At 35.6% G+C, this 13,048-nt stretch overlaps 2 protein-coding genes across 2 annotated transcripts; both read left to right on the forward strand.

The window, feature by feature from the left end:
• The first annotated feature begins 353 nt into the window (after positions 1-353).
• LOC311065822 (uncharacterized protein) lies at positions 354-7,454 on the forward strand. The gene is made up of 9 exons (XM_084086596.1): positions 354-471; positions 664-748; positions 1,314-1,382; positions 1,658-1,726; positions 2,364-2,417; positions 3,693-5,087; positions 5,307-5,456; positions 6,052-6,123; positions 6,257-7,454. The coding sequence occupies exons 2-9, from the start codon at positions 727-729 to the stop codon at positions 7,039-7,041; spliced, it is 2,616 nt and encodes an 871-aa protein (XP_083942722.1). The 5' UTR covers positions 354-471; positions 664-726; the 3' UTR covers positions 7,042-7,454.
• Positions 7,455-7,601: 147 nt separating this feature from the next.
• On the forward strand, positions 7,602-11,783 carry LOC311065823 (torsin-1A-interacting protein 1). The gene is made up of 9 exons (XM_084086597.1): positions 7,602-7,779; positions 8,847-8,951; positions 9,083-9,214; positions 9,323-9,502; positions 9,578-9,757; positions 9,868-9,978; positions 10,136-10,249; positions 10,412-10,471; positions 10,562-11,783. The coding sequence occupies exons 1-9, from the start codon at positions 7,707-7,709 to the stop codon at positions 11,350-11,352; spliced, it is 1,746 nt and encodes a 581-aa protein (XP_083942723.1). The 5' UTR covers positions 7,602-7,706; the 3' UTR covers positions 11,353-11,783.
• The last annotated feature ends 1,265 nt before the right edge of the window (positions 11,784-13,048 follow it).

Genomic DNA, 13,048 nt, shown 5'->3' on the forward strand with positions numbered 1-13,048 from the left:
ATTTACGAAGACCCAATTGGTTCTAAATATGTCTAAATAGTTTTTTTGTGGATTAAGCTTTATGAAAAATAAGAATGCCATTAAATAATTGAAACTGTTAGAAAAACTTTGGTTTGTGAGTGACTTGATTAAGCCCTGTAGAGTTTATGGAATTTTATTATTTGTAAGTTTATTTATTTAAGATATCGTTTTGCTTTCAGTGTATGCTGCTTGGTTTATTATGGGTCTGTTTAACAATTAATAATTCCTCTTTGTTACTTGAAGATATTTAAACAATATTTATTTATTTATTATTATTGCGCACATGATGTCCCTCTTCAGAAAACTTCCGAAGGAAACAATTCACAAAGTCAAACAGTTCCTAGCGATACCCGGAACCACATTGGCGCAGTCGCATTTGGAAAATGTGAGTTGTCCGGAACATAGGGCAAAATCCAACATATTATCTGTTTTATGCCAGCTAGATAATTGGTGAGTATGTTTTTCAGACTATAAGAACAAGTTTCAGAGGTTTTTGTTGTACGTGTCAACATTGATTTTTAGCAACTGTGTTTGCTGTATTTCAGTTTATTTTCTACTATCTTATTATCTGTCTGTATTTTCATGTCACTGGATCATTTGTGGTTTATAAGTTTGTTTATGTGGTGTTGTTTCTACATTCAGGTCCATTTCAAATTCCCTGCTTTAACACAACTCATTGATAAAGGAGGCATTTGTGCAAGAGCAATGGCAAACGAAGTCGACAGTGGTAAATATATAAAATGGTTTTATGCTAATTTAAAAAATGGACTAATCTGCATACATGTCCATAACTTGTTTCATTTTGCCAACATATTAAATGTTTTAGATTTAAGATACTGTCAACAGCCAGGAAAAAGATACTGTCATCACCAGAATAAAGATACTGTTTTTAATGAATAAAATGTTATATAAATCAGGCAAATGATGTATGACCTTAAGAATATAGATAGGAACATGATTGTAAAGTTTAATGTATGTAAGTGCTACTTTAGAGGAGAATTCTGGAAAAAAATCTTGAGAAAACGGCCTTTAAAGGTAATATAATTGAAATCCAGAGATGCAAATAAATAAAGTGTACTAAAATAAACACTTGGATGTGTATTTTGGATGTTTTCTTTCCGCTAGCCTGAAAGAAGACATATTATGGAAGCAAAATAGCCCAAAATCTCAAAATTGACCAGTGCATGAAAACACAACAATAGGAAACAAGAAAGAAAGAATGAAAACTGTGCTCAAATAATTTAATGGGTCTTTAAAACCCTGAACTGCTCCTTTCCTCTTTTCAAATGCAGAATTAACATCTGAAGTGACTGATGCATCTAGTGGTTCTTTGTCAGATGATAAAACTACAGTAGAGGGTGGTAAGTGATGTGTTGCATGAAGTCAAACTTTTATTATCACAATCTTCATGATAGAATTATTTATGTTTGTTCAAGTGGTTTTTAGGGATTTAAGTAATTCCACAGATTTGATGCAATATGCTGTTCCCTTATCTGACAGAGGAGACTGGGCAACCTTCTAGACACTAAGCAACATTTAGGAATCTAATTTCTATAGATTCTAGAGAAATGTTTTAGCAATTTGAAAAGTGGTTTAATCTTTACATTTAAAAGCTTTTGACTGTGTTTGCATTAAGAATCGATACAACATACCGCCTCTTCTGCACAAGACAACCAACCACAGATCAGAGTTGCAGAGAATGAGAGTGAGTTGCATTTTTACATCACATCATATCATTGATTAACAGAGGGAGTTTACAGTGCTATATGTAGTCCTTCTTTGTATAGTGCATTTCCAGATAATGCACCCAAAGAGAGTGGTACATCTGGATTTCAAACATAATTAATGCTTGTCAAAATATTCTCTGAACAGGGAAATATAAAAATGTTGGCATTTAGAGGTCAAGTATTAACTTTAATTTTATGTGATATTAGTTGTACATTTCACATTTATTGTTAAGATAAATTAGGCTATTTCACTGGAATTTTTTTTTTTTATCCGCTGACGCTCCGCTCACACTTGCGCTGTGAAACCATCATATACTGCTTCTTCTGGACCGCAGATCAGTGTGCCAGAGAATGAGAGAGTGTGTGTGTGTTTTAAACTGCATTTCATATCATTGTTGTGTAACGTTGTCTTTGTCATACAACAAAAATATATAGTACGTAAGTGTATGAATTCAACCATTACAGATTTAATGTCATAACGGTTTATAGCGGTGTTTATGCTCAGTTATTGCACACAACACTAAAGACTTTTAATTGGAATTGGATTGGAATCAGGTTAGGAATCAGAAAGTTTGAATAAATAGCTAAAACTGCTCTTCTACTGCTACTTTACAGATGTTGACTCGTCTTCTGATTGTTCTCCAGAGACTGGAGGTAAAGTAAAGGATGGTAAGTTTGGTTTTCATAATGGTCTTGGCACTGGGAAATACAAGAATGCAGTGAGTCAGAAGTCAAGTATTAACTTTAATTTTGAGTGATATTATTGTACGTTTTGAATTTCTTGTTGAGATAAACAAAGGTATTTTGCCTGCAGTATGTCATATCATTTTTTTTACATGAATAAAAATGTTATATGTATGCATATGTATATATATATATACACTACCGTTCAAAGGTTTGGGGTCAGTAAGATTTTTTTATGTTTTTAAAAGAAGTATCTTCTGCTCACCAAGGCTGCATTTATTTGATTAAAAAAAAACAATACAAAAAAACAGTAATATTGTGAAATATTTAAAATTAAAATTACTGTTTTCTATTTTAATATATTTTAAACTGTAATTTATTCCTGTTATCAAAGCTGAATTTTCAGCATCATTACTCCAGTCTTCAGTGTCACATGATCCTTCAGAAATCATTCTAATATGATGATTTGATGCTCAAGAAACATTCATTATTATTATCAATGTTGAAAACAGTTGTGTACAAATTTTTTTCAAAATTCTTTGATGAATAGAAAGTTCAAAAGAACAGCATTTATTTAAAATAGAATATTTTCTAACATTATAAATGTCTTTACTGTAACTTTTGATCAGTTTAACTCATCCTTGATGAATAAAAATATTGATTTATTTTATTTCTTTCCCCCAAAAATAAAATTAGAATTCTTACTGACCCCAAACTTTTGAACGGTAGTGTTTAATGTTACAAAAGCTTTAGATTTCAGATAAATGCTGTTCTTTTGAACTTTCTATTCATCATAGCATCATGAAATAAAAATGTAAATAACTGTTTTCAACACTGATAATAATAAGAAATGTTTCTTGAGCATCAAATCATCATATTAGACTGATTTCTGAAGGATCATGTGACACTGAAGACTGGAGTAATGATGCTGAAAATTCAGCTTTGATCACAGGAATAAATTAAACTTTACTGTATATTCACATAGAAAACAGCAGTTTTAAATTGGAATAATATTTCACAATATTACTGTTTTTGTTTGTATTTTTAATCAAATAAATGCAGCCTTGGTGAGCAGAAGATACTTCTTTTAAAAACATTAAAAATCTTACTGATCCCAAACCTTTGAACGGTAGTGTATATATATAAAGAAAAAATAAGTGTGGCACTAATACAGATTTAATATTTGTTGTAATGTTTTATAGTGCTGTTTACGCTCAGTTATGCACACGACACTATATACTTTTTGTTGTATCACAAAAGTACTCAGTACTCAGACCGGGACTGTCCCTCACACTGAACCTGGATCTACAGTAGAAGAGGGTAAAGAGAAAAAAGAGGATGCTCGGACCGGGACTGTCCCTCACACTGAACCTGTATCTACAGTAAAAGAGGATAAAGAGAAAAAAGAGGATGATCGGACCGGGACTGTCCCTCACACTGAACCTGTATCTACAGTAGAAGAGGGTAAAGAGAAAAAAGAGGATGCTCGGACCGAGACTGTCCCTCACACTGAACCTGTATCTACAGTAGAAGAGGATAAAGAGAAAAAAGAGGATGCTCGGACCGGGACTGTCCCTCACACTGAACCTGTATCTACAGTAAAAGAGGATAAAGAGAAAAAAGAGGATGCTCGGACCGGGACTGTCCCTCACACTGAACCTGTATCTACAGTAAAAGAGGATAAAGAGAAAAAAGAGGATGCTCGGACCGGGACTGTCCCTCACACTGAACCTGTATCTACAGTAAAAGAGGATAAAGAGAAAAAAGAGGATGCTCGGACCGAGACTGTCCCTCACACTGAACCTGTATCTACAGTAAAAGAGGATAAAGAGAAAAAAGAGGATGCTCGGACCGGGACTGTCCCTCACACTGAACCTGTATCTACAGTAAAAGAGGATAAAGAGAAAAAAGAGGATGCTCGGACCGAGACTGTCCCTCACACTGAACCTGTATCTACAGTAAAAGAGGATAAAGAGAAAAAAGAGGATGCTCGGACCGAGACTGTCCCTCACACTGAACCTGTATCTACAGTAAAAGAGGATAAAGAGAAAAAAGAGGATGCTCGGACCGGGACTGTCCCTCACACTGAACCTGTATCTACAGTAAAAGAGGATAAAGAGAAAAAAGAGGATGCTCGGACCGAGACTGTCCCTCACACTGAACCTGTATCTACAGTAAAAGAGGATAAAGAGAAAAAAGAGGATGCTCGGACCGGGACTGTCCCTCACACTGAACCTGTATCTACAGTAAAAGAGGATAAAGAGAAAAAAGAGGATGCTCGGACCGAGACTGTCCCTCACACTGAACCTGTATCTACAGTAGAAGAGGATAAAGAGAAAAAAGAGGATGCTCGGACCGGGACTGTCCCTCACACTGAACCTGGATCTACAGTACAAGAGGATAAAGAGAAAAAAGAGGATGCTCGGACCGGGACTGTCCCTCACACTGAACATGTATCTACAGTAAAAGAGGATAAAGAGAAAAAAGAGGATGCTCGGACCGGGAGTGTCCCTCACACTGAACCTGGATCTACAGTACAAGAGGATAAAGAGAAAAAAGAGGATGCTCGGACCGGGACTGTCCCTCACACTGAACCTGTATCTACAGTAGAAGAGGATAAAGAGAACGTCAATAACAGTGGGAAGAGAGAAAGAGGTATTTTTTCTTAGAATGAAGCAGATTACTGCATTTGTTTGCTATCAATGTGTGTTTTTTATCATTTATAAGCAGTTGTATAGCAAACAGAATTAATGCTTGTCATAATGGTCTCTAAACCGGTAAGTATAAAAATGCAGGGAGTTAAAGGTCATGTATTAACTTTTTATTTTGTGTGATTTTAGTATTCAATATTCAGTATTTAATATTTTCTTATAGACAACAGAATTGTGGCTACTTCAGAGACTAAAACTTCTAAAGAAACAGAGAAGGCAAGAGATAAAAATGAGAGAGGTGATGGATTTAAAGACATAAATGAAGAAAATAAGGATGCAGAAGCTGAGAAGGAACCTCCACTCAGTTTGGAAGGTAAAATACTATTTGAGTAGTCAGCTTAAATAAGTTCACAGATTTTCAACCAGCTTTGTAATGTTACAATGTCAGTAGTATTATGTAAATTAACAATGTGTACTCTTTCTCCATGTTACCTGCTCTCGGATATCCGTTTATTTGTCTGCAAAAGTTTGCCGCATGATGCAAAATGTATAATTTTGTGTCATCTGGCAGACTTTCAACAGCTCCAGGGCTTTTGTTAAAACTACCGGTGGACCTTCTGCATTTTTGTGTTCCTGTCCATGAACAGTTGAATCGACAGAGGGGCAGCGCCACATTTAAAAGTGTATTATGAGTGTTTTAAGTTTTTGACCAAAGGGAATCATGTAGCACCAATATCCCAAAAATATATATATTGTGTGATTCTACTGCATAGATAGCCAGGCTTTATTAAAAGCCCATCTTGTCACCAGTGAATTACCACTTTGTGATTCTCCTGTATTATGCCATTGCCATATTATAAATGTACATTTTGTAATCAAATTTTTATAGATTAGGTGAATTGTTGCAATTTGAAAATTGGTATTTTGTTCTTACATTTAAAAGCTGTTGCCTTGCTTTTTACATTTAGAGTCACTACAACATAAGTCTTCTGGATTTCTACAAGAAGGCCAACCACAGACGAGAGTTGGAGGAAATGGCAGTGAGTTGTTCTCTCCAGTCTATAAAGAAATTACTTGACTAAAAAAAGTCTTTACCATTATGAACAATGACTGTCGAATGATTATCGCAGAGAAGCAGCCAATAATATCACTCTAATATTTTTTTTCCTACAGAACTGTTTGGGATTTATGCTGTTGTTGTCATTCTTGCATCTGTGGTTTGTGGTAAAATATATTTTTCTGACTCAACTCCACCTGTACCTGAAGAGATTAATGTGGTGGATGTGTTCAATCAGGAAATGGAAAAACTTAAGACTAGCTTTCCAAATCAGCGGCCAGAACTCTGGAGGAGGAGTCTGATTCATCTCAGACGCCACCTAAAAACTGAGCAGCCCACAGAACCCGTCAGCCTCATTCTAACGTCTGGTCACAGGGCTGAAAGGACACTTGGTTGTCTGGCTCAATGCTTGGCTCATGCTTTTTCCACTGCTCGTAACTCATCAGTTCTGAACATTGATGGAAAAAACAAAGCGTCACAAGACAGTGATCAGGTCAAGCTGGACATTGATAGTGAGTTGAGAAATGCCTTTGAGGGTAAAAAGTTTGCAGCGGTAATCCACAGATTTGAGGAGCTCCCTCCTGGATCCACTCTCATCTTTTACCGATACTGTGACCATGAGAATGCGGCTTATAAGAACGTCTTCCTGGCCTTTACTGTAATGCTTGATACAGAAGTGGAAGTGCCATCCAATGTCAGTCTAGGGAGAGTTGAGGAGATGGTTCAAGAGCACGTAAAACAGAAGTTTGTCTCCTCAGACAAGTTAGCTACGTTTAATCAAATGGATGTGGACAAACTGAGTGGACTGTGGAGCAGAATTTCACATCTTATCTTGCCTGTGGCTGCAGAAGAGAAAATTGAACAACAGGGCTGTGGTGGGGACTGTGGTAAATCATTTTGAAATAGTTATAAGAATTATTATTTTTTAATTACGACTTTAAATGTTATACTCATGTGTTGCCTCACAAATGAGGGCTCATACTTAAAATGTAAAGATTCATATTTGTATGTGCTGCTGTATGAATGATGGTCCTCACAATTTTCTTTCTTTCACACTAAATAATAACTTTTCAGATTGACATTTTATAGAAGGATAAAACGAAGTAATTTTCCCATTTGTATTGATTTTCTTTGCTTTCAAGTAGATCTTTTTGTATTTAAATTATGTCTTACATTAAAGTTATTTTTAATCTGTAAATCTGGTTGACCATGGATGAACGTGTAATATATTTGATGAATTGTTGAGGTTTTCCTACTCAAAAAGTATTTAATCTAAGCTGTATTAGATAAAATAAACGTGCCTTAATAAATTAATCTGCCATGTGCTTCCTTTGACACGCTTGTGACGGATTACAGATAAAGCAGAAATTAAGACCAATGAATGCTGTGGACCTACTGGCGCATTTGTGAAATGAAAGTAACTATAATTGTGAACTATTTCCGGGAGTTAAGTTGTGTTCCACTAAAGTCGCTCCGACGAAAAGCATCCTTCATGTTCCGCTTTCCGGTTTCAGCTGCATAGGAAAAGTAAAAAGTTTGTCAAAAGAAGTGTGTGATATAAAACAAATGGATTCGGGTGTTTCTAAAGAAGATGGAACTACAATTAGGAGAAGAAGCGCCAGAACTTCATCTAAGACAGGTTTGACTTTATAAAACTCTTAACGTGACTTCAATACTACAGAAAAGTAAATTGAGCCAAATGCTACTTACCTTCAATAAATATTATCTAATGCCAAAAGAACGATACCGTAATGCACGGTAAATATATATTATATATTTTATGTTAGGGGTTTCATCGCCAGTGTGCTGTTAAGTAAACAGTCTAACGTTGCTTAGTAAAACTTGCTGTTTGAGTTTACATTCTGGGCTCAGTCCTCTATCTTTACAGTATTTTTTATTATCAATAAAATGCTAATCTAATTATTTCAAGGTCATTGTCTCCGTACATCAAGTTTATTACAGCTTACATCAAGTTTATTACAGGTTTTAAATTATAACGTAAAGCTTCGCAATTTGCGTTCAGATTGTCTCTTACGTTTGTGCACCTCGGAATGCTCTTTATAAAACGGAGCAAAACTGTTCTTCCAAAGCTTCTCTCTCTCTCTCTCTATGTAAAACATAAGTTATTTAGAATTATATAGTTTGGATTCGCTAACTAGGCGAAATTGTTCAAATATCCACTGGTTAGCTTGAGCATATAAGCTAATTAGCTATTAGTTATATAATTCTAATATATTCTCAACAAGTTTAGTGTAAACATTTCATTAACATTTCTTATAAGGCTATTATTGAAGATCACAATGTGCAGTTGTTGATATGTCTGTTTAAAATTATCCCGTCAAAATCGGTTGTCTCTGTGTCAGTTTCCGCTAATGCACAAAGTGGGCTAACGTTACTTAACAAAAACTTGTCGTTTGTTGTTATTTCTGTAAGATAATTTCTCGGTTCGTCCTCTATCTTAGCTTTATCTTGGCTTTAGCTTTATATTTTTTTACTGGGCAGCCGAATGTCCATTCCTCAAAAACCTGTGGACCATGAAATACACAGCCCTAAAACCCAAACAAAAAATTACAGACCAAACACAACATTTGGAGGTTTGTTATCATTAAGAAAATACCTTTCAGTTTCCAACTCATTTGCATTGAAATGCATAGATGTGTCAGTTGTAGTTCATTTTACTCACAAGTATTTCTTTTTTCATTGCAGATCCCTCTAGTTTGGGTGCTTTACCACTGGAAAACCAACAAGACACCTCAATGAGAAATAAGAATAGCCTGAAATATCAGAATACCACAACGAAGAAAGCCAAAAGTTTGTAAAATCTTTATATTGACCAATTTAATGCATCCATGCCAAATAATAGAATACATTTTTCTATTTAAAAAAAATCGTTCTGAGCCCACATTCTTTATACTTGCTTTTAACCATGTCCTCTATCTTAGCTTTATACAGTGCTGATCTTAAACCCAGACCCCAACTAAAAAGAACCTGGCAAATAAGGGAAGATGATGGTGCATCCAGTACTGTCAATGGATCCAAAAAGTCCAAGAGCCTCGAGAAAGGGGATGATGATGGTACGTCAAATTAAATGAAAAAAAAATAAATTGTCTAACATTTTGTTTCTCGGGCAAACCATATTTGTTATTCTAATGTTTGTACTCATTTATATTAAACCAACGCAGAATCCTCTGTTAAGAAGAAAAAGCTTGAAGAGACAGAGAAGGCAAGAGATATAAATGAGAGAGGTGATGGATTTAAACGCACAGATGAAGCAGATGTGGAGATGGGTGAGGATGAAGACCAGGATCAAGACATGAACTCAGATGAGGAGGCTGAGCAGGACAATGAGCCCGGTTTGAAAGGTAAGATGCTATTTGAGAAACAAGCATAAGTGTTATGTCAAATAATATTAAACAGGTGGTGCTATATTTCTTCAGTGGATTCCTCAGCCCAGCCTGGGACAGTAGACAAGCATCCTGCCTATGCATGTGGAGAAAATCTGAAAACTGACGAGATACTGGGCAGCCGAATGCCCATTCATCAAAAACATATGGACCATGAAATACACAGACCTAAAACCCAAACAAGAAATTACAGACCAAACACAACATCTGGAGGTTTGTTATCATTAAGAAAATTACCTTTCAGTTTACAACTAATTTGCATTGAAATGCATAGATATGTCAGTTGTAGTTGATTTTACTCCAAAGTATCTTTTTCATTGCAGATCTCTTTAGTTTGGGCGCTGTACCACTGGAAAACCAACAAGACGCCTTAATGAGAAATAAGAATAGCCTGAAATATCAGAATCAGAACCCCACAACGGAGAAATCCAAAAGTTTGTAAAATCTTTATATTGTAATTATATATATATATATTAGAGTAAGCAAATTGTTCACTGGTAAAAGTGCACATTATGATGCTTAACATTCTTAATGTATATGTCACAATTGTTCATGAATTTTAGTTGATTAAAGTTTATATCCCATCACTAGATGCCCCATGTCCTGGTAACTGGAACAGATACCAATCTACACCCCGGATGATCAATGTCTACCCAACAATTACACATCCCATTACAAAACCAACCACTCATCTCAAAAACAAAGGTAAAAAAATATGTTTTGTATTTGCCACTTAGTATTCTCTAAGATTTATAATCATTTTTACATTCATAATTTAGTCTATTAAGAAAAATAGCCAATAAAGTAAAATGGTTAATATTTAAGAATTTGTAGATCATAATTCTTTTACTTTACTTTGTCTTCAAGAATGGAAGAATTTGCAGAAACCAGTCACCTCAAAAGCAAGTCCAGTGTCTTCCTCTCGAGGTATTTTTTGTGTCCTTAATCCATTCCACATAGTTTAAACAAGCATATTTGTCTCACATTCACTATGCTTTATTATGCATGTTTTCCTAGGCTGGTTCTGGTACAGGAGCAAGCTTCTTTGGTGTTTTCTGATACTGACAGTCCTGGCTTTGAGCTTTTTGGCCTATCGGAATTTTCCATGCTTCCATTTGCGTCAAACTGATGTGTCCCATTCTGAAACCATAGAGAAATTTGATCTGGACATAGCTGCTTTACAGAAACTTTTTCCCAGTCAGCGTTCAGTGTTCTGGAAGAGGAGTGGGAAACATCTTAAGCGCCACCTGGAGACGGTCAGCCCCACTGAACCGGTCAGTGTAATTCTGACTGCTGGCCTTCAGGCTGAAACGACGCTGGGCTGCCTTGCTCGAAGCTTAGCCACGGCGTACTCCAGGTTCCATAACGCTTCAATCTTAGAAATCAACGGGTCCACCAAAAAAGCAAAAGACAGTGATCAGGTCAAGCTGGAGATTGATGAAGCGCTTAAGGAAGCGTTTGAAGGTGATAAACCTGCAGCTGTTGTGCACCGTTTTGAGGAGCTCCCTCCTGGATCTACGCTCATATTCTATCGTTACTGTGACCATGAGAATGCAGCTTACAAAAAAGTTTTCCTAGTCTTCACTGTGATGCTTTCGGTGCATGAAATAGACCCAGTGGCCAGTCTGAGTGCAGTTGAGGACATGGTACATGACCATGTAAAACAGAAGTTTGTCTCCTCAGATAAATCTACAAAGTTTAATCAAATGGATGTGGATAAACTGAGTGGACTGTGGAGCAGAATTTCTCACGTCATCCTGCCGGTGGCTCCAGAGGAGAAAATTGAACAGCAGGGATGTGCTTACTAACCTTAACAGAAAATCGTAAGATTAAATCACTGTATTGGGCTGGATATGTCATTTTGTAGAGTCCAAGGACCATATAAATGTACATAGAGGATCTTTATTCCAAAGAGGTTTTTAAAAAAATGTGTTTGTTTATAAATGTTTTATACAAATGGTTTTGTATTCGACTCCATTTTGGTTCGTTGTTTTCTTTGATGATAATATATGCGTGAAGGCAGACACTTGATCATATAATAATAATAATAATGCAACAGCATTTGGCTTACAGTTGTACATTTCTTCCCAAGGCCATGACTGAATAATGACTGAAGTTTTGCACTGATGTTTGAAGTTAAGCTCTGAATTGTAAACTATACTCTTTTTACCAATCAAAATGTAGTTTGGGTTCATATATTTGCTTGAATAAGATTATAATAATTAAAAGTCAGACTATATTTGTTTTCTTGTTGTGAGTTTTCATTTTCTTATCCTCTGGATAATGCTATTTTGTCATAGTTCCTGTTTTTGTAACACTTGTAACATTTTATTTAGTTTATATATACGTAGATGCAGTATAATTCAAAAGTGTGGGGTTGATTGGATTTTTTAAAATGTTTTTGAAAGCCTTGTTTACTAAGACTACATTTATTTGATCAAAAACTACAGTAAAAACTGCAATATTTTGATTTACCATTTAAAATAACTATTTTCTATTTTTTTATGTATACGTTTTAAAGTTAATATATTCCTGTGATGGCAAAGCTGAATTTTCAGCAGCTGTCTTCAGTGTCACATGATCCTACAGAAACCATTCTAATATGCTGATTTGGTGATCAAGAAACATTTCTTCTTATTATTATTATCAATGTTAAGTTGTGCTGCATGATATTTCTGTGAAAACTGCTTTTGCAGGATTCTTTGATGAACAGAAAGTAAAAAAAAAAGAACTGCATTTATTTTAAATAGATTTTTGTTACAAATGTCTCTACTATCACTTGACCAATTTAATGCATCCGTGCTAAATAATATAATTTATTTTTCTATTAAATCTTACTGACAACAAACTTTTGAACTGTAAAGTGTATTTTTATTGCTTTTAACCACATCTAAAACAGGAGGAGCAAATGTAATTTGGGCCTAATGGGTGGTGCTAAAATATCCAACCACACCCTAACGCTACCCAGAACTCTATCCCTCCACCCCATTAGACGTCCAGAGAGGAGGAGCGTCATTTGACTCTGCAGTGAGTACCAACTTGAAAGGGTGTGTAATCCTGCGAAATTGCTGGTGTCTGGTGACATGACTCATCATGTACTTTAATGCCATAAGAAGAAAATTATTAACCAGATATCTACAAGTTCAAAGTGCTTCAAGAATAGTTCCATTGTTTTATCCACTTTTTTCCTAACGAGCCTATACTGCGGTTTAGATTATGGGAGGAAAATGCTTATATTGCGGTCATAGAGCGAAACTATTTTTACAGTTTAACAGGTTTTTTTTTGTTTGTTTTTACAGTTTAACTGTTTACAAGTTACTCCCAAAGTTCACACAAAGCGTTGTGAGCTGTAGGAATTAGGTAAACAAGTGTTACTGCTCAGCTGTGTCCCAATTCAGAGGCTGCATCCTTTGAAGGCAGCGAAGGTCGGACAGAACCGAGCATTGTTAAATGGGACTGTCTGTCTAGTCTACCAAGAATTGTTCTTGTCGCCTAGCTACTAGA

The sequence above is a fragment of the Abramis brama genome (assembly GCF_963993115.1).
Source record: "Abramis brama genome assembly, chromosome: 16".
Taxonomy (NCBI): Eukaryota; Metazoa; Chordata; class Actinopteri; order Cypriniformes; family Leuciscidae; genus Abramis; species Abramis brama.

What these genes read in the sequence shown, in the direction of transcription:
- LOC311065822 (XM_084086596.1), top strand. Translation starts at nt 727, where the DNA reads ATGGCAAACGAAGTCGACAGTG. An exon ending in GGCAAACGAAGTCGACAGTG is followed by an intron (nt 749 to 1,313) that starts GTAAATATATAA and finishes TTTCAAATGCAG; the next exon opens with AATTAACATCTGAAGTGACT. An exon ending in GAGAGTTGGAGGAAATGGCA is followed by an intron (nt 6,124 to 6,256) that starts GTGAGTTGTTCT and finishes TTTTTCCTACAG; the next exon opens with AACTGTTTGGGATTTATGCT.
- LOC311065823 (XM_084086597.1), top strand. Translation starts at nt 7,707, where the DNA reads ATGGATTCGGGTGTTTCTAAAGAAGATGGAACTACAATTAGGAGAAGA. An exon ending in CGAGAAAGGGGATGATGATG is followed by an intron (nt 9,215 to 9,322) that starts GTACGTCAAATT and finishes AAACCAACGCAG; the next exon opens with AATCCTCTGTTAAGAAGAAA. An exon ending in ACCAAACACAACATCTGGAG is followed by an intron (nt 9,758 to 9,867) that starts GTTTGTTATCAT and finishes TTTTCATTGCAG; the next exon opens with ATCTCTTTAGTTTGGGCGCT.